Below are 23,952 nucleotides of genomic sequence, written 5' to 3'. Positions count from 1 at the left end.
ACAAGTGTCCTTAGCCCCTTTCTGAGGGCACCTTCTCCACCCAGACCCGACCAGAGCAGAAGGAGCCTTCACGTGACCACAGAGGGAGGAACTGGGGTGATGTGGCCACAAACCAAGGGACACCAGCAGCCACCAGAAGTGGGCAGAGGCAAGAAGGATTCTCCCTAGAGCCCCCAGAGGGAACTCAGCCCTGCCTACACCCTGCTTTCAGCCCGGTGATACTGATTTCAGACTCCCAGCCTGTGAGAGCATACATCGCTGTAGTTTTAAGGCACTCTGGGGTACATTGTCTCAGCAGGCACAGGGAAATAATACCCACTCCCGTCCTGCTTGGCCAAATAGGACGAGCAGGGTGGGAGGCCATGGCCGTGGCTCAGCAGTGGAACCAGGCCTCAGACCTGCCAGGTGGAGGTTTGCCCCTACAGGACATTGGGGGAACACCCAATGCTCCCAGGAACCAGTGTAGGCAGGACCCCCAGTCAGTCCAGCAAGGCACCCTCAGGGAGGGCAGCCCACCCAGCAACTGGGGGCTAATGGGTCCAGAAGAGCTGTTCTCAACTAGGGATGATTTGGCCACTGGTGGTGGTAGTGGGTGTTCTGCATCTAGCAAACCGAAGCCGGGGATACTGCTCGAACACTACGATGTGGGGACAGCCCCCCGACAAACACTCTTTCACTCGAAACGTCAACAGTGCTGAGGGTGAGGGCATGGGCTGGGGGCTAGGGTGGGGCTTAAGTCCTACTTCATCTGACCTTTTCCTGGCACAGAGGACAAGATCCAAAGATGGTCCTAAGGCCTGGCGAGAGCCAGCGGCAGGTGCCCCCAGGCCACTGCCCTGCCTTCCCGCCTACAGGCAGGCCCCAGATAGCCCTACTGTGGAGGCCCAGCAGGCTGCAGGGGTGCCGCCTCCATCCAGGGGTGGCCGGGGCAAGGCCAGCCAGTCGCTAGGTCGCGTTTCCCCAACTCCCTGCTGGTGTGCTGTAGATTGTAGGAACTCAGTGTGTGTGCTTTCTAGGGGTGCCCTCCCACAACAAGACCCCAAATCAGGCTGAAGTCCACCCTCCTCTTTAATCTTGGACTAGAGGGTATACAGATGGGGAGTGGGGCTTGGGGGAGGGTAGGCCGCAGTCCTGGGTGTAAGGTCTAGGGGAGGCTTGGGGGTCACGGCAGGGCCACAAGGGGCTCTGGGAGAGGGCTCAGTCCCCACAGTCATCCGTCTTCCAGGCTGTCCCCACCTCTTGCAGCCCCAGGCTGACCCTCCACCAAAGGGTCCAGGTCCTGCATGAGTGCTTCGTTCCATGGCTAAGGCCAGCCTGGGCACACACTGATGGTGGGCCGGATCGCAGCTCTTGGGAGCAGTCTCCTCAGTAGCCTGAGGCCTCCCCACCTTTCCTCGGGTCCGCTGCGGCATACACACAGGCCCCGTCCTGGGACACAGCCTGGACCACATTCAGGAAAAAGGGACTCTTGGTTTGGTTGTGGCCCCTGGCCTGGAGCCCCTTCTGCACCTCCTGGAAGGGAGAGAAGGCCAGTGCCCAGGTGAAGACAGCTTAGCTCTACCTGTCGAGGAGACAGGGCCCAGGGCAGAGATCTGAGTCCCAGCTGAGAAGGCAGGACTGGGCATCAGCAGCGGTGAGGATGGGAGGGCACTGGGTATGGTGGCGTCTGGAGGGCCTGGAGTCTGTGGCCTCCCACAAAGAGTCCCAGTGGAGAAGCCAGGCTCCAGGGGGCATGGCAGAGAGAACATCACCCAGGCCAGAAGGAGCTTGAGATGCAAGATCATTTCCGGCCTGGATCTGAGGACACCATGGGGAGGAGCCTATATAGGAAGGGAGTGCTTCAGACTCTGAGAGTCCTTGTCTCCGGCCCCCAAGACCAAGGTTTGCAGGGACTACACCCTCCCTTGGAGTCAAGGTTCCTTGCTCTGTGGTCCTCAGTGGCCTAAGGGCCGTGGGAGGCAGCCTTGACACCAAGAGCACCTCACCACGGACAAGGCAGCTTTGGGACCTTAAACGCTAGCTGGCTGGACGGTGCCCAGGCATGACGCTCGGAGCCTTCAAAAGCTGCCAGCCTTTTAAATTAGACCTAGCAACAGGCGTCTGCCAGCCCAGAGAAGCTCTTCGGAAGGAAGGTGACTGTCTGTTGGGGCAGGAGGTGGGACGAGAGAATTTACCTCTGGGGACCTGCTTGTGTGGGGGGAACCAAGAAACGTTCATAAGGACCAGCACTAATGCACCCCCACGCCCCAGAAGGAAATCGCTATGCAGACTGCCACCAAGTAACACTCTTACAGATGAACTGCACACCGAAAAGCTGCGAGTCTCACAAGGAAACAGATCACCAAGAGGGGGAGGCCACAGCCAGGGAACTAGCGCCTGGGGAGAACAGAGCAGGGCAGAGACTGAGATGCAGACGTGCTTGGCCTGGGACGAGCATGGACGACACTCTGTTCTCTGCCTTGGAGGCCACAAGACTGGCCTGGTGCCTCCCCGACTGAGCTTCTGAACTCATGGCCCCGAGGGGGAAGTGTGCCCAGCCTACGACCCTCAGTGGCTGAGATCCGCCGGGGGCTTGGAGCAGCGTGCTCTAAGGCGTCTGTCCTAGTGGCGGCGGGGATGGCGGCCTTACCTGGCTGAAGCGGGGCTCGTACTCCACATGGCCCTTGCTGGTGACGTGCAGGATGGGGGCTGCAATGGCAGTGCTCAGGTCAAAGCCAAGCCACAGCTTGTTTATGATGGCCTGGGGGAGAGAAAGAGAACACAGGAGGGGAGGGAGGGGACACCAGCCCCTGGACAGCATCCCCTTCAGGCCCCTGGGAGAGGGGATGTTCCAGCCAGGAGCTCCCTGACTCACCTGGGCCACAGCAGAGATGATGAGCTCCCCACCAGCCCCACCAATCACCAGCTTTGACCCCTGGGCTGTGTTGACCAAGATGGAAGGAACCATGGATGATGGAGGCCGCTCGCCTGGAACTGGAGGCCGGATGGGTGTCACCTGCAGCCTCACTTCCAGCCAGCACCCTCCAGACCGCCCCTCCGTCTGTGTCTCCATTCACCGCTGTGCGAACTGGGGCTGGCCCAGGGACTGCCTCGTGGCACCAGCCTGCCCACCTTCCCTCTTCTCACCAGTGGGGTCCTCAGGCTCACCGGGTTGGGGGGTGACTTTGGAGCCCGGGGGGCGCCTCCAGCATAGGTCCAGAAGCTCGTTGTTGAGGAGGATGCCCGTGCGCGGTGAGTACAGCATTGCCCCGAAGCTGCGAGCAGAGGCGGAGCCTGGGCTGCAGGCTGCAGTCTCCCAGCCCCGCTCCTGTGTGGGAGCACCGCTCTCCAGGAGCCCCTCATGCTAGTGACAGCCCGCTGGCATGCCGGAGCTGCTGCTCCCTCCCCGGCACTGTGCCCCCCATCAGGGCGTCCTTCTGGGCAAAGCTCATCCCCAAGGTCCTGGCTCAGGGCCACCCATTAGCAGCCTTCCAGCCAGAGAGGACAGAGGTGGATGGCCCCTCTAACAGCGAGGAAGAGGCGAAGGGAAAAGCAATGCACTGCCCCATGGACACAAGCAAGGGGAGACCGGGTTCCTAAAACAAGCGGGGGGAGGGGGAGGAGTGGGGCCTGGGGTCAGGCAGGCACATACGGCGTGTTGATGGTGCTGGTGGCCGCCACAGCGCTGCCATCCTCCCCCAGCACAGACACGTGCGATGTGCCCATCTTGTGGCCCCAGGCCCCGGCCAGGCTGTAGTGGCTAGGCTGGTGGTCACCCCGAGCGTCGATCTGCCGGCGGATATGCTGGGCCAAAGCCTCTCCCAGCAGGTCCTGGGAGACGTTCTTGGGTGGCCGGGCAAGTGGCAAGTTCAGTGAGGGGCCAGGTGGGGCCCACAGAGAAGAGGGTCCCTTGGGAGGCTCTCTCCAGTCTGTCTTCTTCGAGCCCAGGCTACCCCCAGACCCTGCTCGTCCTCCAGGTCCTCTGAGATACGGCGCCAACACTGTCCCTCTAGTACTTGCCTTCTAGTCCACAGGCCTGCCTCACCCTCCCTGCCCTGGGCCACTGCCAGGCTGTCCTGTCCTAAAACTCTGTACGCATCCCTCCAACCTCACCCAGTCAGGCTCTTGGGGTCCAGGGACAGCCTCACCTTCCCTTCGTGCTGAGCCCTGGGGCTGGGAAGAGGGCCCTCCAGCGGCCACAGGCCACCTCACCTGGATATCCAGGTGGCTGCGGGGGTCCCACAGCCGCCACCTCTGTCCCCCGGCAAACTTGAGCGTCTCCACAAGGTGATGGTACAAGTTCACACTCCCCTCGGACCTGGCCACCGACTCCGAGGAGAAGTTGAACCCTGGGGAGGGGATGGGGGCAGGTGGGGCTCACCCTGGGTAGCGGGGGGGAATGCTGGCCCCCTCAACAAAGATTTGTCATGTCCTAATCCCCAGAACCTGTGACTACTACCTTATATGGCAAAAAAGTGAATTTTACCTTATATGGCAAAATGTGTGATTGCGTTAAGGATCTGGAGAAGAGCAGATTATCCCAGATTACCCGGGTGGGCTCTAAATGTAATCACACAATTAAAAGTAATCTCATAAAACAGACACACAGAGAAGAGGAAGAGGCTGTGTGCAGGAGGCAGCCACCAAGAGCTGGATGAGACACAGAACGGATTGTCCCCAGAGTCCCCAGAGGAAACACGGATCAGCTGACACCTGATTTTGGTGTCTGGTCTCCAGAACTAGGAGAAAATAGATTCCTGTTGCTTTAAACCGCCAGTTTGTGGTAATCTGTCACGCTAGTCACAGGGAGCTGACACAGTCAGCCGTGGGCAGCCCCAGCCCTGGGCTCGGCCGGGACCCCCTCGCCATCCCGCAGGCCAGGCCTCAGCCCCGAATGCACACGCTGGCCGGCCGCTCACCACCTGCGGAGTCCACCTGCGGGGGGAGGGCTCACTGGGCGGACGACGTGGGACCCTTCAGCGAAGCCCCCAGGGTGGACGTGCCAGAGGCCAGCTCGAAGACACAATGTCTTGACCCGTTTCCACAGCCCCAGCTTTGGTGTCCGAGGAGGGGCCAAGCCAGAAAAGGCAGGCTGCCCAAAGCTACCGCTGGCTCGGAGTTCCCAGGGGGGCAGGCCTCTGGGTGGGAGGGCGGGGAGTCTTACCTTGGAGCACGTTGAGGATGAGGCTGAGAATCGCGCCCCCTGCAGGTGGTGGCGGTGAGTACAGGGTGTAGTCCCCCAGGGGCATCTCCAGGGCCTCCACTACCTCCGCCTGAAATGATGCCAGGTCCTGCGGGGTCAGCCCGCTGCCTGAGGTGAGACACAAGAGACCCCATGTACAGACAGGAACACTGAGGCAGAGCGACAGCCCCTGATCCCAGGTCACGTGATGGGGCTCCCCACCTCAACCAGCCTCCTAGAGCCCTAGGGGTGACGGAGGGTCTGCAGGCAGTGCTGTCAGGGCTGGACCCTAGAGCCAGGCGAGGGATGGGTGGACAGAGGCCAGAGGCGGGCAGGTTTGGTGGGAAGAGGATGGGGAGGTGAGAGAGGAAGCTGGCCTCTGGCAGATTGTGAGAGGGGCCAGCTCCAGGCCCAGGAGCCCACTGTGGCCTCCTATGGCCACCACTACCTCCCTGGTTTACAGGGACTCTGCTCCTCAAGGGCCTGACTGCAGGGTCCTTGAGGCCAGCAGTGGGCAGGCCTGGAGGCATGGCCTCCCCAAGTCCTGGGGAGTTGACATTCCGGCAGGCCTTGGGGGAGGGTCTGCCCTCACCCCTAGCACCCAGAGCCCAACTCTTTCTCTGGCAGGGCTGGGACCTCAGTGCAGCTGACCTTGATCGGCAATGTCCTCCAGCAGCATCTGGCCCAGTGTCCCTGTGTAGAAAGCCTCTGCCCCCTCCGTGGCCACGGTTTCCAGGGTGGCGGCAAGTGCGGGCCAGGGGAATGGGTCCTGAGCCCTCAGGGGTTCTGTGCCGTTGAAAAAGAGCTGCCTGGGGAGTTGGGGGCAGCCTCAGGGAGGGGCCAGGCCCCAGAAGGCAGCCGCACTCCTGCAGGGGGCTCTTGTGGGTTCCTTGGGAGCCTACAGGGACGCAGTCCTGGTCCAGGGTCCTGAGGGGCTGGTGTAGACATCAGGGGAGATGGTTCCTCTAGGATTGTGTGGGGCTGAAGCCTCTCACCTCACTCATCAGCCTGGCCCGGGGGGGGCACGCTCCCTACTGGGGCCTGGGACACCCCTGGGAAGACATGGTCGGGGGCTGGCACGGGCATGGGGCGTGGGTAGAGAAGAAGGGCGGGGCCAGAGGGCAGTGGCCGAGTCCAAATCCGCATCCCGGAGTCCCAGCACTTGGATATAACCCCTTCTGGCCTGAGCCCCTCCGATGAGGCTCTGCCACCGAGCTCAAAGGTCTGTCAACCGCGACAGCCAAGTACTGGCCTTCTTGGCCTTCAGGCCCCTGATGCCTGCACAGGGTCAACCCTCCAGTTCAAGGAGGGGCTGAGGTGGAACTGGGGTGGGAGCCAGGCAGACAAGCCACAGCCCTGAACCCAGGAGCTAAGCGGGAGCCCGGGGCACCCCCTGGGGAAGTGCTCACCTGAGGGACGTCTTGGACAAGGAAGGCCGTAGGAAGTCACTCTGCAGGAACTGACTGAGGATGGAGGGCACGTGGTAGTCCCCTCGGAGCAGGGAGATGGTGGGCTGGAACAGTTGTGCCCAGGGCAGGCGGCCATGGCGGCGGTGGGCCTCGGCATAGCCACGGAGTTCCCCCGGCACTCCGATCCACTGGGCCCCTGCAAGGCACCGTGGAGTCACGCCTCTGCCCTCAGCCCCATAGCCTTCCACAGGGGTTCTCCACCAGCCCCACACTTGCCCCACCCTCTTGGTCCCCCTAGCATGGCAGCCAGCATGAGTTTTCTGGAGCCCACACCTGACTATTTCCCTCCCTGTTCAACTCTCCCCTCCTCTGCCCCATGGCTCCCCACTGCCTTCCCTTGGGGCCCAGCACAAACTGGCCCCAGGACCACCTCCACCGCCCATCTCCGCTGAACCTTCCAGGCCTTCGCCAGGCTGGTCCCTCTGCTAGGATCACCACTCCCTACTCAGAAAGCCCTGTCCCAGGAAGACTCCCCCAACTACAGCAGGTCGGGTCCTCCATGGGGGCTCCCCATTCAATAGCTGCTGTCCCCTGGCACCAGGATGTCACAGCCTGTCCACAAAGCCCCTTCAGGGGAGGGTTCTGGTCAGCCGCAGTGGCCTGGTGGGATGGGAGAGGGTGGCCCCACGTAGGGCCTCACCTGTGCCCAGTGGCTGGGCCTGCTCACACTGGTCCAGCAGACCCGGGACGTAGTTGGTGGGCACTGTCTCCCTGGCATTGATGACTTCCACCTTCCCTGGAATTGGAGCAGGGCATGTGAGTGCTCGGGGGCATTCTTGTGGCTGCCAGGCCTCACCCCACACCATACCCCCCTCCTGTGGCCCTGGCCTTGCCCTAGGCCTCAGTTTCTCTCTTTGTACCTTGAACTGGCCTCTGTGTTGTAGGGGGTCAAGAGCAGGACACCAAAAGATGGGCCACTCTGGCTTGAAGATTATTTTTGAGTTAAAAGCAATTAAAACCCAGCAGAATCCAGAAGAGCTTTTTACCTCTCCCCCTACTACTGCCTGAGAGAATTTAGACAGAGGACCTGCTCCAGGAAGAGAGCCATCCCCATAGATAACTACAGTAGGATATGAGCTAGGTACGGGAGACAGGGAGGGACTTGGCAAGGCCTGTTTAGTCAAAGTCCTGGGGCCCCATTGTTTCCTAGTGGCCCCACACACATTTGTTTAGCAAATGGTTACTCTTCTTTACCTTCCCATGAATTGCATTCCTTCCCTTTTGAGTCCCAGACCCCTACCCCCTTCTCCTTAGCTCATTTTGTCTGTCTTTGGGATTTCCATGTCTGTGTGCATTCCTCATACATAGGAAATTAAATCTGACTTTGTCTCATGTCAATTTAATCCTTAGTCCGTCTAGAAGGACCTTGAAAGGCAAAAGAATTTCTTCTTCCCTGACAGTGCTCATACTTGAGATCATCTGCAGTGGCTTTGCACAGACAAGGTAGGGGAAGTGGGGGGCGCCAAGAGGACCCAAGGAGGGACATGGGTGCACAGGACAGCTTGGCAAACACTTATGTTTGCAAGCACCTCACTGTTAGTGCTTGTGGGCCAGCCCGTCCTCCCCACGGGTCCCCCGTACGAACTCACCCGTGGTTGCATTGTAGATGGTGAAGATAACCCCTCCGCCCAGGCCCATGCTCTGAGGGTTGACGACTCCAGTGCAGACCAGAGCCGCAATGGCAGCATCCACAGGTGAGCCATGCTGCTGGAGGATGGCTCTAGGGGACACAGCACAGAATGAGAGGCCGGGCTCCCCAGCCCCAGCCTCCCAACGTGGGCTTGCTCGCTGGCGTTTACTGGGGCAAGGTGACAGGCGGGTGACCATCCGCTGCCACCAAACTCTGGGTTAGGTCAGAGACCTCACTGGGCTGCCCCCTCAAGTCCAGCTGCTCACGGGTCCGTAGCCCTCTACAGATTGCAAATTGTAATACCATTCACACTGCCCTTTGCCTTATATAAGGTATTTCTCAGTTTGCGCAGTCCTTTGCAGCCATTATTCGCTAGCCCCTCCCAGGAGCCCTGGCTCGTTTGCCTGGGCCAGCCTCCCAGTCCCTCCCAGCAGTCCAGGAGCCCAGCCTAGGCAGCCCCCACTCTGCATCCCATTGGGGATACAACAGGTCCCAACCCTTTTAAGACTGGACTTTTTTAGGTGAGCCCAGGATCTTGCCCTGACACCAGGGGCTTGGGCTAATGGGTTCCCTAGCCCCTCCTGGGGCCCCAGTGTCTATGGGAATATTCTCTGGTCTCAGTCTCCACTTGTCCATGGGCACCAAGGGGTGGGCCTTTTAGCTCCAAGGTACTAGTTAGACTGGTCTGTGCTGAGAAAGTGACCCTGTTCCTAGGGCACAGCCCTGCACAGTTCACTGGGGGCTGCCTCTTCCTGCACACTCAGGAATCTTCCCCAGCACTTCAAGGAAGCGAGCATATAAACCAATTACAGATGGGGAAACCAAGGCCCAAAGAATGAGTGGACCTGGTTCCCCTCCCCCATCCCATAGGACCTCTGACCCCGGCACCCTCCCTGGGCTCACAGCCTCCCCTGAGCCACATGTCCTTGCTCTGGGCCCACCCGTGGGCACACATGGCTACAGCATGGACACGTGGAATGTTGGAGCGGGGAAAGCGGCAGAAGCCAGCGGCAGAAGCCAGCAGCATGACACAACGAAGATGGTCGCATCCAAGCAGAGAGAAACACAGATGCTTCATAAGATTAAAACACCACAAACAAAAACAAAAGACAAACTGGAAAACAATTTTTTAAAAAAATCCCCATCACAAAAGCCTCATCTCGCCTGACCCGTTGTTCCCTGCCTCTGGAAGTGTTTTCTGCACTCGGCTTCCAGGAGACACGCTCCCATCACCAACCACCACCATGCTCTGGTTCCCCCCACCTCCCTGACCTCATGCTGATGGGGGCTTCCGGCTCAGTCCTCCGTCCTTGTGCACCTATATCTTCTCCCAGATGAGCTGATCCAGGCTCAGAGCTAAAAATGCAACCCCCACACTGAAGACCCCCAAGTTTTATCTCCAGCTCAGACCTCTCCCTAAACCCCAGACACTTCCCCAGCCATCCACAAGATACCTCCTCTGGATGTCTAAGAGGCATTTCTTTTTTTGTTTTTTTGTTTTGTTTTGTTTTTGGTTTGGTTTGGGTTTGCTTGTTTCTTTCTTAAGTTTTTATTTGAGGCATCGCACTCTTAACATGACCTAAACTGTACTTCCTTCCCACTTCTGCCCCCCAAAATGGCTCCCTTTCTACCTTCACTATCTTAGAAAAGGACACAAGCATTCACCCCTTTCTTTCACGCCCAGATCGAAGCCACCAGCATCTCTCACTGGGTTACTCCAACGGTCTCCCACTTGGTCCCCCGCATCTGCCTTCCCCTTACGTTTTAACAAAATTATCTGTCAAAATGTAAATCAGACATCCCTGTAATGGGAAACGAAATCATTCAGATCAAATTTCCCACAGACCCCTTGAAGAGCCAAAGAGAATATGTCCACTTAAAGGCATCACAGGAAGGGAAGAAAGGCAGGTCGAGAGACAGAGAGGTCTGGCAGTTGGAGGTGCTTTTCCCCTCAAGATGTTTGCCAGTCCTGGAAGAAGTGACCAAGAGGCCACGTAGTGCTTTTGACGTCCTCGCGTGGCTGGGGCCTGGGCACGCTGGTGAACTGCGCTGGGGGATGGGTCCTCACTCTGGGAGTAAAACGAGAAATAGGCCAGCCCTGACAAGCCCAGTGGCCCAGCCTCAGATCATCCCTTTCAATCAAATGGGATTAAAGTCGTTCCAGAATGTTGGTATTCTGGGCCTCAGATTATTTCTAACAATTGTTTTTGACAGTTTTCAACACACTCTCCAAAGGCTAACTTTAAAATCACCAAGCAAACAAGGCAGCAATACAACATAAACAAAGCCTAAGAGAAAGCACAAACGATGAAGAAAGAGACCCGTGGGACCTCCAGATTATGAAACTGTCAGACCACAGACTCGAAATAACTACATTTAAGGATATAAAAGACAAGCTTAAGGACTTCCCCAGAGAAATGGCAATGATAAAACATGGAATTAGGAGCTCAATGCTAACAGTGCCTTAACAACAGACTGGACATAAACTTTTACAAGAGATTTTTATTTATTTATTTGAGTGAGAGAGAGTACAAGAAAGAGAGAGAGAGCATGAGCGGGGAGGAGCGGCAGAGGCAGAGGGAGAAGCAGACTCCCCGCTGAGCAGGGAGCCCAATGGGGACTCCATCCCAGGACCCCGGGATCATGACCTGAGCCGAAGGCAGACACTTAACTGACTGAGCCACCCAGGCGCCCCAGACACAATTTTTTTTTTTTAAAGATTAGTTGAATACAAAATATCGAAATTTAAGTACAGAGGGGGGAAATGTATAGAATATATAGAAACTATAGTAAGAGACATAAGGATAAAATGACAAAAAATATATGTATCATGTGAACGCTAACCAACATGTATAACTATATTAATTTCAGACAAAGTAGACTTTAAGAAGAAAAATTTATTAGAGCTAACAGGGACACATTACTATTATAAAAAGCTCAATTCAACAGGAAGATATAAAAATCTGGATGTGTGTATACTTAACAGTTTAAAAACATATACAGCAAAACCTGGCAGAATGAAAAGAAGAAATAGACAGATATACATGGTAGGAGACGTTAACATACTTCTCTCAGAAACTTACGGAATAAGCAGGGAAAGTATCAGCGGGGCTACAGAAGATTTGCATGCCAGCACTATAATCAGCCGACTGAACTACCGCAGACAGAATGCTGTACTCAAGTCACACAGTTGAATACACGCTCCAGAACACATAGAATGTTTATATAAACAGATCATCAAGTTTCGAAGAACTGAAATAATATAAATGACTTAGAAAGCCCCATGTAGAGGCGCCAGGGTGGGTCAGTCGGTTAAGCGGCTGCCTTCAGCTCAGGTCATGATCTCAGGGTCCTAGGATCGAGCCCCACATGGGGCTCCCTGCTCAGTGGGGAGTCTGTCTCTCCCTCTGCCATTCTGCTTGTGCTCTCTCTCTCACTATCTCTCTCTCTCAAACAAATAAATACAATCTTAAGAAAAGAAAAGAAAACTCCCATGTAGAGCCCTCTTACACCGTCGGTGGGAATGCAAGCTGGTGCAGCCATTCTGGAAAACAGTATGGAGGGTCCTCCAAAAGTTGACAATAGAGCTACCCTATGAACCAGCAATTGCACTACTGGGTATTTACCCCAAAAATACAGAGGCAGTGATCCGAAGAGGCACCCGTACCCCAATGTTCACAGCAGCAATGTCCACGATAGCCAAACTATGGAAATAGCTCAGATGTCCATCGACAGATGAATGAATAAAGAAGATGTGGTGTGTGTGTGTGTGTGTGTGTGCATGAGAGACTCTTAATCATAGGAAACAAACTGAGGTTTGCTGGAGGCCAAGGGGGTGAGGGGATGGGGTAACTGGGTGATGGACATTAAGAAGGGCACGTGATATAATGAACACTGGGTATTATATAAGATTGATGAATCATTGAACTCTACCTCTGAAATTAAAAATACACTATATGTGAATTAATTGAATTCAAATTAAAAAAAAAAAGAAAATCCCCATGTATTTGGAAATCAAGAAAAACACTGACAAAATAGCCCATGGGACAAAGAAGACCTTACAATGGAGATTAGAAAGTGTTTTGAGAGGCGCCTGGGTGGCACAGTCATTAAGCGTCTGCCTTCTGCTCAGGGCGTGATTCCGGCGTTCTGGGATCGAGCCCCACATCAGGCACCTCTGCTATGAGCCTGCTTCTTCCTCCCACTCCCCCTGCTTGTGTTCCCTCTCTCGCTGGCTGTCTCTCTCTGTCGAATAAATAAATAAAATCTGAAAGAAAGAAAGAAAGAAAGAAAGAAAGAAAGAAAGAAAGAAAGAAAGAAAGAAAGAAGAAAGAGAAAGAAAGAAAGAAAGAAAAGTGTTTTGAACCAAGTGCAGTGAAAATACCAGACATCAGAGTGTGTGGGGTTATCGGCGATGGTGTGGGAGGATGGGGAAGTCTGGAGGGCCAATCTGAGAACCTTCACTCGATGAGTGTTACGGATTGGGTTTGGCAGTCTCTGGTTTATGGGTGAGTGGAAGGTGGCCAAGCGCAGGCACGGTGCCAAAGAGGTCTGGATCCTGAGAACTCTCAAAACGAGTAAACCCACGTTCTCCTCCAGGGCAGAGAGACCTGCCCTGACGAGAAGCTGCTGTAGTAGAAACAAACTGAACAGGACTGGAACCACAGAGGCAGAGGAAAGAGAAAACAATTATCAGAAAGTAGGAGACTATATATATATATATATATATATATATATTTTTTTTTTTTTTTTTTCCCAATCATTTTGTGAAAACAGCAGAGGGAATCCAAGAGCCATGAAGCGATAAAAACTGTTTTGACCTGCCTTCCAGGCTGAAAGTACAGGACAGTTCGTCTTGCTTGAACATGAACAATAAAACATGCTGAAGTCACACCCCGTACAGAGTTGTTGTAAGGAAAAAAGATGTAAGGGGCAGAACGGTGACCCACGGAGGTGCACCAGAAAGACGAGCCCACAAAGCAGATGTAAACAGCAACTTAATATGTCAAAATGTGCCAGAGTAAATTAAAAGGATTATAGAAGCAATGAAGCGGCAGCATACTCAGAATTAGAAAAACTGCCAATGAAGAGATTGGAAAAGATGACTTAAAAAACAAAATTATACAAAAGAAAATCCCAAAATTATATGACTCAGGAAAGAATAAGACATAAAAGAAAAAAACTCTCAGAAATGAAGGCAACACAAAGATAAGCACAGAGCAAATGCCTACAGAGTCTCCTTAAAAGAAAGAGAAGAAAAGGGGGAAATTTTTTTTAATCAAAAAGAGATGAAAACCTTAAAGAGAGAGATTTTTATTTTGAGGAACTGGTTCATGCTATTGCAGAGGCTGGCAAGTTCAAAATCTGTAGGGCAGACCAGGAGAATGGAAACTCACATGGGTTTTTGTTTTTTTAAACATTTTATTTTATTTATTTCAGAGAGAGAAAGCATGAGTGGCAGGAGGGGGAGGGGGAGAAGCAGGCTCCCCGCTGAGCAGAGAGCCCACTGCCCGGCTCAATCCCTGGGATCATGACCTGAGCGGGAGGCAGACACTTAGCTGACTGAGCCACCCAGGTGCCCCTCAGATGGGATTTTTATGTTACAGATTTGAGGTAGAATTCCCTCTCTGGGAAACCTGTTTTTGCATTTCAGGCCTTCAACTGATTGGATGTGGCTCACCCACATTGGGGGATCATGTTTTATTTAAAGTCAACTGAATGAAATGTTAATCACATCTCCCAAATACCCTCAGAGCAACATCTAGACTAGTATTTGGCCAAAAGACTGGGCACCATAGCTTAGTTTAACCATCAAAGGAGCAAATAAAGAGTATCTCAAAAAAGTGGAAGAACTGAAAGTACCATATTTATATATCTAATATTGTAATTACATATAGTATATAACATACAATAAAGATATCAGCAGAAATATAATAACCATTAGAGCAAAGATATAAACCTTTCTTGATATCAAAAGCTATACCAAAAAGAGAAAATAAGTGATGTATTTGCTTGTTTTGCAAATAGAAACACAGAAATAGAAAAAAAAAAAAAAGAAAATGGAAAGATATGTAAATTTTAAAAGACCATAGGAAAAAAATAAATCAGAGACAAATGGAAATTATTCCCTCTAGAAGACTGAATAGGAACAGGATGAAGGTGATGTGAATAAGATCTTTGAGGGTATCTTTTTACAAAAATAAAATTAAAACAAATAAAAACAAAAATAAAATTGAATACAAACTGAAAAAAAAATCAAGCTAATGATATATTGAACTGATAGCCACACAGGAAAAATAATTTAATTTTACCATATATCCTTTGTGGGATATAACCTAAGGACAACAAAACAAAAACGACAACAATAGAAAACCTGCAAAGACATCTCGAATTTTACTTAGTAGATTTGTTGCTCATAGTGGTCTTGTTGAAGTAATTTTGAAACTATTTTGTGATTATTGGGGAAAGAGTGAGTGTGTAAATATATTAACATTGGTGGGAACTTCTTTGACCATGGCAGAAGAGACACACAGTATCAGACAGAGGTCATGGGAGGAAGCCTGTGGTGGTGGATCTCAGCTGAAGGTTTCAGTACAGACTCATGATATTTGTACATTTCTTCTGGTTTTATGCACGGATACAATGTAGAAACAATGATTTCCCTGTCTCAATGAACACCCCTAGCCTTCAGATCCTGGTGTCTGAAATACCATACTCTACTGATTCCTGATTTCAGATCTGGCTGAGAGAATATCCAAGTAGATCCCTGAACATTTTGGGCTAGAAGTCAAGAAAATTTTCTAAGGCTAATGGATTTGTGTAAAAGAATACAGTTGCTGGCTTAGACGGGCTCCCATTGGTCAAATCTGTGATGATTTGGGCATCAAAAAGAATAACGGGATGGATTATAACATTGAATCAAAACAATCCTTGAGTCCATAGTGATATTCAAGAACGTCTAGGTTGAGGAGGAGGGGGTCTTTTTTACAGAAGAATGCAAACTAATGAATGTTGAAGAAATGACAGGTTTAGAAATCACAATTTTGCAAACACAAATTTATTTATTCAGACAAGGACCAAAATAGATGCTAAAACATGGGGTCAGGTGTTGTTTGAAAAAAGAAAGTTCATCTGGTCTCAAAGTATCAAACCATATGTTACTAATTTATTTTTTTAAAGATTTTATTTATCTGACAGAGAGAGAGAGAACAGGTGCACACAGAGGCAGAGGGAGAGGGAGAACAGGCTCCCCGCTGAGCAAGGAGCCCAATCCAGGCCCCGATCCCAGGACCCCGGGATCATGACCCGAGCTGAAGGCAGTCGCTTAACCGACTGAACCGCACAGGTGCCCCCCATGTTATTAATAAGGAAAATGATATCCCTTTCAATAGGGAGATCTGGAAGATATCACCTTTATGAAGTGGTCCCACTTAGTATCACCAGTGATGGGGGAGCCTTCGTGTTGAACCAGAATCTGATAGTGAGGAAATAATCAGACAAACCAAGATTGTGAAGCACGGCTGTGATTCAACTGGACAGGCTTCTTTAAAAACATTAATGTCATAGGGGCCCCTGGCTGGCTCAGTTGGTTAGGCAGCCCCCTCTTGATTTCAGGTCAGGTCGTGATCTCAGGGTCCTGGGATTGAGCCCCACATCAGGCTCCATGGAAAATGAGGTGAAAATATTAACAATTGGTGAACCTAAGTGAAGTGTAAATGGGCATTCTTTCCATTTTTCTGTGGGTTTAAAACTTTTCCAAAAGAAAAAAAAATAGGGGCACCTGGGTGGCTCAGTCAGTTAAGCATCTGACTCTTGATTTTGACTCAGGTCGTGATCTCAGGGTCGTGGGATAGAGCCCCACATCGGGCTCTGCGCTCAGTGCTGAGCCTACGTGAAATTCTCTCTCCCTCTCCCTCTGCGTCTCCAGCTCATGCTGTCTCAAATAAATAAATAAATCTTAAAAAAAAACAAAAATATAAGCATTTAGGGGGGAAATAGCCAAAACAGCAACAAAAAATTTGTGAAATGCAGCTAAGCCTGTGACTCTTGATCTCGGGGTCATGAGTTTGAGCCCCAGGCTGGGTGTACAGTTTACTTAAAAAAAAAAAAAAAAAGACCCAGGCTCTGGGAGGTTGAATCACGTGCCCCATATCCTGCAGCTGGTGAGCAGAAACTCCAGCCCATGTGGTCCTGAGCCTGGGCCATCACACATCATGCCATGTACACGGAGTACACGTCAGTGGGCATTGTGGATGCGTGAGGTGCAGACCTGCTTCTCGAATCGTCAAGTAAGAATGTGGCACCTACCGCCTGCCAGCCACTGTCCTGGGGGCATGGAGGGAACCAGATGGTCGAAGTCCTTGCCTTCGTGGTGGCTGAGATGGACAATCAATAAATCCATGCCTAATGCTGAGGGGTTGTGATTTTGGTCATTTGAATATTCTCTTTTTTAAGTTTCTGTTAAAATCTTTTGCCATTTTCCTATCAGGTTTTATATCAAATGCATTCTCTGCATTATCAAGACAATCAAATAATTTTTGTCTTTTAAAATATGTTAAACCACCCTTGTATTCCAGCTGCATGATACGGGGCACATGGTTCAACCTCCCTGAGACTGGGTCTTTTTTTTTTTTTTTAAGATTTTATTTATTTATTCGACAGAGATAGAGACATCCAGCGAGAGAGGGAACACAAGCAGGGGGAGTGGGAGAGGAAGAAGCAGGCTCATAGTGGAGGAGCCTGATGTGGGGCTCGATCCCATAACGCCGGGATCACGCCCTGAGCCGAAGGCAGACGCTTAACTGCTGTGCCACCCAGACGCCTCTGGGTCTTTTTTTTTTTTTTTTTTAAAGTAAACGCTACAACCAATGTGAGGCTCAAACTCATGACCCCGAGATCAAGAGTCCCATGCTCTACCGACTGAGCCCGCCAGGCGCCCCAAACCTGGGTCTTTTCAACTGTAAGTGGGAGCAGTCCTGGCCAGCAGAGAGCGGCAGTGCAGAACCATCATGCATTTCTCACACGTCTGTCCCCAAGGAGCTGAGAGGCTGCTTTCACCATCACTGCTGTCACACATGTACCCACCCAGGTGTGCACGCTCCCACATGCCGGCACATAGTGTCCAGGCACACAGGCTGTTTCCACAGGCACAGCCCCAGAGGGGAGGAAATGCAGTGATTTCCTGGTGAGCTGGCCAGGAGACTGGAGAGCCACTAGGGTCACCGGGGCAGGGACGGAAGGAAGGGGTGGAGTCACACCCTAACCCCTATGAGCCTTCCCCACAGTAGGGTCCCCTGCTCTGACTCTGGGCCCTAACTCCAGGTCCTGAGATGCTGGCCCACATCCAGTGCGAGCCACTAGAACAGTTAGTGGTCAGACAGCATGCTGTCGGCAAGGAAGCACCCCCTACGGGCCAGGCAAGCTTCATGCCCCCCAGGAAGGAAGGGCTGGCATGAGTCCCATTTCATAGGTGGGGAAACTGAGGCTCGAAGGTTGCAACAACGTGCCAGGGTCCCTGCTCTCTTCTGTGCCTAGAGCATGACCCACAGACCACTGAATGGGGCTGGAGTAGCTGATAAGACCCAGCTCTCAGGAGCCCGTCCCCACCCCCGCCTCCAGCCCAGTGGCAGCCCAGACTCCAATGCTCTAAAAGGTGAGCACTCTGGGCCCCACCATCCTCTTCTTTTTTTTAAATTTTTAATTAAAAATAATTTTTTTAAAGATTTCACCCATTTATTTGTCAGTGAGAGAGAAAGAGAGAAATAGAGAGCAAGCACAAGCAGGGAGAGGGGCAGAGGGAGAAGCAGGCTCCCCACTGAGCAGGGAGACCGACCTGGAACTCAATCCCAGGACCCCAGGATCACGACCCAAGCCGAAGGTAGCCACTTAACCGACTGAGACACCCAGACGTCCCCAAAAATTTTATTTATTTATTTGAGAGAAAGAGAGAGCACAAGCAGGGGGAGCAGCAGGCAGAGGGAGAGGGAGAAGCAGGCTCCCCGCTGAGTAGGGACACCCCCCCCCCCACGCACACACATGGGGCTCAATCCCAGGACCCTGAGATCATGACCTGAGCTGAAGGCAGATGCTTAGCCGACTGAGCCATCCAGGCTCCCCCCCCAACCTCTTCCACAACTACTCCCTTTATGAGTAAAGCTCTGGCCTTTAGAGGCCTTTTAGGGGCTGGGCAGGCATTGAGGTCCAGGACAGGCGATGGAGGGCTCTGGGAAGACCTCACCCCTCCAGCCGCTCGGGGCAATTTCCACCCCTGCAGAGGCAGCAGAGAACGGTCCGAGCTGGGCCTGGAAGCTCCCTTCCGCGCAGGCCTCGTGTCCTTGTAAATCAAGGGCAGCAACGAATCCCATCGGATTCTGGGAAAAGCAATGAATCTTCCCACTGAGGATCCTGTGGGGGGCAGGTATTTCTGAGTAGCCACCGCAGACGCAGGTCACAAGCCTAAAAGGCACCACTACCCTGAAGCTCACGCGGTTCCCCTAGAAGAGAAGCACTTACTCGGAGCCTCAGAACGCCCAGTTTGCCCATAAGCCTGACGCGCGGGGACACGGGGCTGGAAGATGACAGACTAGAGGGAAGGGACCTCCCTGTCACCGTGTGTCCATTTATCCATTACTCATGGTGCTGGGTCCTCACTCATGTCAACCGTAAGAACCCTCCCCCAGGGGCCCACGGATGGCTCAGTCAGTTAAGCGTCTGCCTTCGGCTCAGGTCATGATCCTGGGGTCCCCGATCGAGTCCCGCATCAGGTTCCCTGCTCAGGGGGGAGTCTGCTTCTCCCTCTACCCATCACCCTGCTTCTGTTCTCTCTTGCTCACTCTCTCTCAAATGAATACATAAAATCTTAAAAAAAAAAAAGAACCCTCCCCCAGGAGCTCTGGCTGCAGCAGAAGGCCCAGCCCAAAGGAGTAAACCTAGTGCTGGTTGGGTAGGAGGAAACTGGGTCTAAGAGGCCCCGCTGGAGAGAGGAGAAGGAAGTGCGGAAGCTTGGGACAGCAGGGAGGAAGGAGAGTGGGCTTCAGACCCTGCAGCAGCAGGGCCAGGAGCCCTCAAAGGGGTGGACCTTGGCCAAGAGGCCCCCAGCCCAGCCAGGGTCTCTTGTCCCATGTCCCACAGCAGCTGGGGCCAGCTCCAGGCTGCCTCCCACCAAGAACAGGAAGTGGAGAGTGTTGTTTGACAAATACACAAAACACAGGGGAGAAACCACATCCTCTCTCCTCACTAAGGAGAGTTGCAGGAGGCATCATGGGCTCCGAGCAGAGACCCAACCCCGACCCTCACACAGAGTCTCAGGGAGATGCAGCGGGCCCAGACCCCCCACAGAGAAACGTGGCAGTGGCTCCCACTGCTGGGGGCCATGTGGTCCCCGTGGTCTCTAGGGCCTGAAGCGCCAGGCCCCGTTTGCATCTCTACAACTCTAGGTTCTGGTGGGCTAGGACCTCGGCACACTCTCCAGAGCATGGGGGAGGGGAGGCTCCCTCCCCTGCCATCACCCAGGAGGCCCCTGGGGAGACCATGCCGTCTGGTCTGGACTGCCACCCTCATCCAAGAAGGGGCCCTGAGGGAGGGGAAAGAGGACCAGGTCAGGAGAGACATGGACAGACAAAGGGAGGAAGGAAAGAAGAAGGAGAATGAATGAAACAGAAGGATGAGCACGCGGGAACGGGGAAGCCAGAACAAAGGTGGCACCAAACACCACCCGGGCCAGGACTTGGCCACACTCCCCCTTGCTCCGGGACTGTCCCCTCGGTTTACAAAGCACTTCTGATCCTGACAATGATCCATGAGGTAGTTATTCCAGGAAACAGACCCAGCCAGCAGGGAGGGGGATGACTGCTCGAGCTTCTCGCTGGCCCGGGCTGGGGGCCAATGGCCAGGAGGGGTGTCCTGCTATGCTCTGCCTCGGTGGGCAGCGGAAAACTCCCGTGGGCTGGGCTTCCTGGAAGAGTTGGAAAACACCAGCTGGGGCCCCTCTCTAACACCCACCTTGCCCCGGCCCCAAACATCCAACAGTCACTGGCTGGGCCCCGGGCCCTGACATCAGAAGGGGAGGCAGTGGGGGACATGGTGCTGGCAAGGGCAGGTTTCCCCAGTCCCAGGCCAGGGTGAGAGACTGGCCCTGGGCAGCACTGAGTGCACGATGGCAGGCCAGGACTTGCCCATGCTTCTGGGAAAAAAAAACCCAGCCTTGGAGAACTGTTGTGGCTTCTCTGATGGGCCAGCACCAGTTACCAGGGTCAGCCTGGGCCAGACCGGTGACACTGTGGCAGTGCCCTCTCCGGGCCTCCTGAGTGCTGGAGCTAGGAATAGACTCACACCATGTCTGTCCATCTCCCCAAACCCCCTTCTGTCCCATGTGCACACCTGCCTCCTGCTCTGTGCAAGGGTCCTGGGGCTGCTTCCTTGCTGGCATCCAAACCCACGTGGCTCCCACCATGAGTGCACACACACACACACACACACACACACCTTCTCCACACTATCACCATCAATCACAAAGTCTCCAGGAGGGGCCAGCCACCTAGAGCCACCCAGTTCCCACCCACCCCTTACTCACCGTCCAATGTCCGAGCAGACCTTGGAGTCAGCAGCAACCGCAGCGTGGGCAAAGGCCTGGGGGCCGCAGCTGGTGTGGCGGCGGGAGAGGACCACGGCAGGCACGACAATGGCCAGGGCCAGCCCCAACCCCAGCAGCACCATGCTGACCGTGGCCCTGCGGCCTTGGGCCATGGCTCTGAGGCCCGGAGTGGAGAGAGAAGGCAGGTGCACAGACAGATTGGTGGATGAATGCACAAGAAGATGGTGATTGGACAGATGAGCAAATAGATGGAAGCCAGAGACAGACAAACGGATTGACAGTCTAGACAGCTGGACATAGGATAGGAAGAGGGTGGTCAGAGAGCCAGTTGGACAGAGACGGGGTTGCAGACGCGTGGACAGACAGGCTTAGAGACGAACAGAGGCAGCAGGCGGACAGGTGGGTATATGGACCGGTGGCCGGCGGCAGCGGCGGCAGGGCAGTGGGGCAGCTGCCCTACTCAAGCGCTCGTTGCAGAGGCAGAGCTGGCCACACGCATGAACTTCCAGTTTTCAGCCCCTGTTCTTGGCCCTGGCAGGAGGCCAGGGAGCAGGGCGTTTATGGGGAGTTTTCCTTCCAGAGAGGAGCAAGCGACTGCCGTTAACTCCCTCATTCCCATAGCCTGCCCCCTGCAAGCCTGGATGGTACAGACACCCCTCCTGCCCAGGACTATCCCAACCCATGTGCTGGAGGACTTGGCACCTCCTGCCCCCGAGGGAGCCAGGGACAGGCTGCCCAGAGCCCCCACGGCTCTTCTCCAGTTCCCAACAAAGCTAGGACAGCGGGCTCGAGCCTGCCCGGTCCTCTCTCCTGGATCAGGCTCAGAGGGACAAGGGGGCTGCAGTGGCGCCTCGACTCCCGCTTTCTTGGTGTGGTTCCACCCAGCAACAGCTCGTCTCGGCATCCCCAGAGCCAGAGGACACTGAGGATGTGTGGGGCACAGAGGTGGGGCTGAAGGGGGCCAGAGACAGAGGGAGGGGGGACCCAAGGCAATGTCACTCAGGACCTGGCTTCAAGTCCCAGCTCAGCCGCAGCCTAGCCAGGAAACAGGGGTGACCAGGATGGGGCTCAGCTTCCCAATCTGCGTCAGACACCCACGACTACAAGACATCTGTGTGAGGAGAGCAAACAGGGCCTGCACCTGGCCCTCGGCACCCACTGCCCACCAGACCATCCATCCCTGAGGCCTGCTGTCTAAACGCCACCACGGGCCTCCTGAGAGTGAGGCTGCCCTGCCATCTGCATCTCTGCGCTCCCCTGGCTGTGTGTCTGCTTCCCTGTGTCCGTCTGTGCTGGCTGCGCCTCCTCTCCTGGGGACAGTAGCCTGGCTCCTCCCCTGCCTAGGCCTCAGTGTACCCAACAGGGAGGCAGCTGGGGGAGGGGACCCATTGAGGCCCCTCTTGACCAGGCTCAGCAGGAGCACAGGGTGCAGGGTCCACAGGCTGGACTCCCACCCACACAGCCCCCCACCGCCCCCTGTATGCTCTGGCTTCCTTCCCAGCTGAGCATTGCCCGCCCCAGACCTCTCAACACCTCCTGGTACAGCAGAGGAACTGCCCACAGAGCCACACAGCCTGCCAGGCCCCATCCTGAGCCCCTGGTCACCCTGGGCAGACTCTCCAGTAGGCCTGTTCCCACAGCTGCCCTGTGGGGTGGGGAGGGCTGTGGGCACCCTCTTCTGCCCCCACTATCCCCCATACCACAGTGACATTCCTCAGCCCGGAAATAAAGTGCATTGCTGGGCCAGGGCCAGCCCACCCGCTGGGAAGGCAGGGGCAGCAGAGACAGCGGGTCTGAGGGTTGGACGTTCCCCATCTCCCTAGCCATCCTGGTCAGGCTGAGGCCAGGGTGCAGGGACCAGAGGAGCAAAGTCCCAAGAAGGGAAAGAACATCACGCTAGGCCTGGCTAGAGGTATGGCTGGACAGGCCGAGCTGGGAAAGACCCTGAATATCCTTGGGCAGGAGGTGAGAGCAGGAGACAGTGGGAAGGAAAGAGAGGAAACCAAGTCCCCCAGCACCTGACGGAGCTCTCTGCTGAGCCCCATGGGGCCTGGGGAACTGGGTGCTCTCAGCCCATATGCAGGAACCCAAGGAGCTTTACCTCCACCGGAACAAGCCTAGCCCCTCAGGCCTCAGTCTTCTCTCCTGCAAACGGGGCCACGGTCTTTCCTCTGGGGCCAAATGAAGGCTGAGAAGACTTGCACACCCCACCAGCCCAGCCTCCATCCTGTCCCCAGGGGACCCTAGAAGTACCGCCCTCCTGGGCTCAGGGCCCAGACTCTGCAGACACAAAACCCCATTTCCTTGTGGGCACTTTAGAAACACCAAGTTGTCCTGCCTCCTGAAGGAGAGCCCAGACTTGGTTTCCCCTGGCCCCTGTGCCCCTGTCCTTATGCTCCCCGGTCAGGGGGATATCTGGCCATCAGGCTGTAACCCATCCTCCCCCGCCCACTCCCGCCAGCCTCTCACAGCTCCTCAGTCAGACATCACATCAAGTTAGCAGACCCTGAGGGAGGGCGGGAAGGGCTGGCTCACAGGGGAGGAGGCCGGCCGCTGGGTCTCACTGTTCTCCTCCAGGCCCCTCTTTCTGGGCTGCATTCTCCAGCCGCCCACAGGTCCAAGCCCTGACCCTTGGGATCTGGAGACCTCTTCCAGTTCACTGTTCCCTGAGAACTGGGCCTCTTTCTGGAGCTGATCACAGCTTGGTTTTCATTCTGGGTTTGTGCTTGGAAAACCCCCAGGCCTGGCTCTGACCAAGACGTTTTGCTCCAGCCTCTTGCCCAATCCCACTCTTCAGACCTCAGGTTCACCTCCATGTGTCCTCCCCAGTGCGAGCAGGGGGCACCCGCCAGGCTGACGTAGCAGGGTTACAAGCATCTGCTGGCCGTATACTGCCCGAGTAAACTCCAGGGTCGCAACGCCCCCTGGTGGTCAGTACTGGGAAGTGCCACTGCCCAGGCCCGAAAAGGGACGAGCTGGCCCCCTCGTCCTGGGGCTCAGGGTAAGGAAGGACAGTGCTTGGTATGAGTCTGCCCTGTCCCCACCCACCCGCCGGGCTCCCGTGAACACTCTCAGGCTAGCTCCAACACCTGAGGGGTAA

The 23,952-nt window shown here is 54.4% G+C and overlaps 1 protein-coding gene across 4 annotated transcripts; it reads right to left on the bottom strand.

The window, feature by feature from the left end:
• Window positions 1-1,050: 1,050 nt before the first annotated feature.
• GGT5 (gamma-glutamyltransferase 5) lies at window positions 1,051-23,933 on the bottom strand. Of its 4 annotated transcripts, none has more exons than XM_048221508.2 (13): window positions 22,954-23,933; window positions 20,832-21,008; window positions 8,220-8,350; window positions 7,271-7,366; window positions 6,571-6,766; window positions 5,813-5,970; window positions 5,144-5,290; window positions 4,192-4,328; window positions 3,632-3,822; window positions 3,148-3,254; window positions 2,855-2,973; window positions 2,630-2,740; window positions 1,051-1,820 (listed from the first exon to the last, which is right to left on the bottom strand). In XM_048221508.2, the coding sequence occupies exons 1-13, from the start codon at window positions 23,076-23,078 to the stop codon at window positions 1,452-1,454; spliced, it is 2,064 nt and encodes a 687-aa protein (XP_048077465.2). In that variant the 5' UTR covers window positions 23,079-23,933; the 3' UTR covers window positions 1,051-1,451. The 4 variants fall into 4 exon arrangements, with proteins under 4 accessions (XP_048077465.2, XP_026343621.2, XP_057161994.1 ...); XM_026487836.4 differs by having other exon boundaries at window positions 1,051-1,512; XM_057306011.1 differs by lacking the exon at window positions 20,832-21,008.
• Window positions 23,934-23,952: the final 19 nt, after the last annotated feature.

Source organism: Ursus arctos, unplaced genomic scaffold, assembly GCF_023065955.2.
Source record: "Ursus arctos isolate Adak ecotype North America unplaced genomic scaffold, UrsArc2.0 scaffold_34, whole genome shotgun sequence".
In the NCBI taxonomy this organism is placed as follows: domain Eukaryota; kingdom Metazoa; phylum Chordata; class Mammalia; order Carnivora; family Ursidae; genus Ursus; species Ursus arctos.
The sequence above is the reverse complement of the archived record's forward strand: the minus strand, read 5'-3'. Positions and strand labels throughout refer to the sequence as shown.

Excerpts from the sequence above, each read along its gene's own strand:
- GGT5 (XM_048221508.2), bottom strand. The coding sequence starts at position 23,078 with ATGGAGGCTGGGCTGGTGGGGTGTGCAAGTCTTCTCAGCCTTCATTTG. Across the intron at positions 8,351-20,831 it reads GTCTGCTCGGACATTGGACG|AGCCATCCTCCAGCAGCATG; the intron begins GTGAGTAAGGGG and ends TGTGTCCCCTAG. Across the intron at positions 5,971-6,570 it reads TTGTCCAAGACGTCCCTCAG|GCAGCTCTTTTTCAACGGCA; the intron begins GTGAGCACTTCC and ends CCAACTCCCCAG.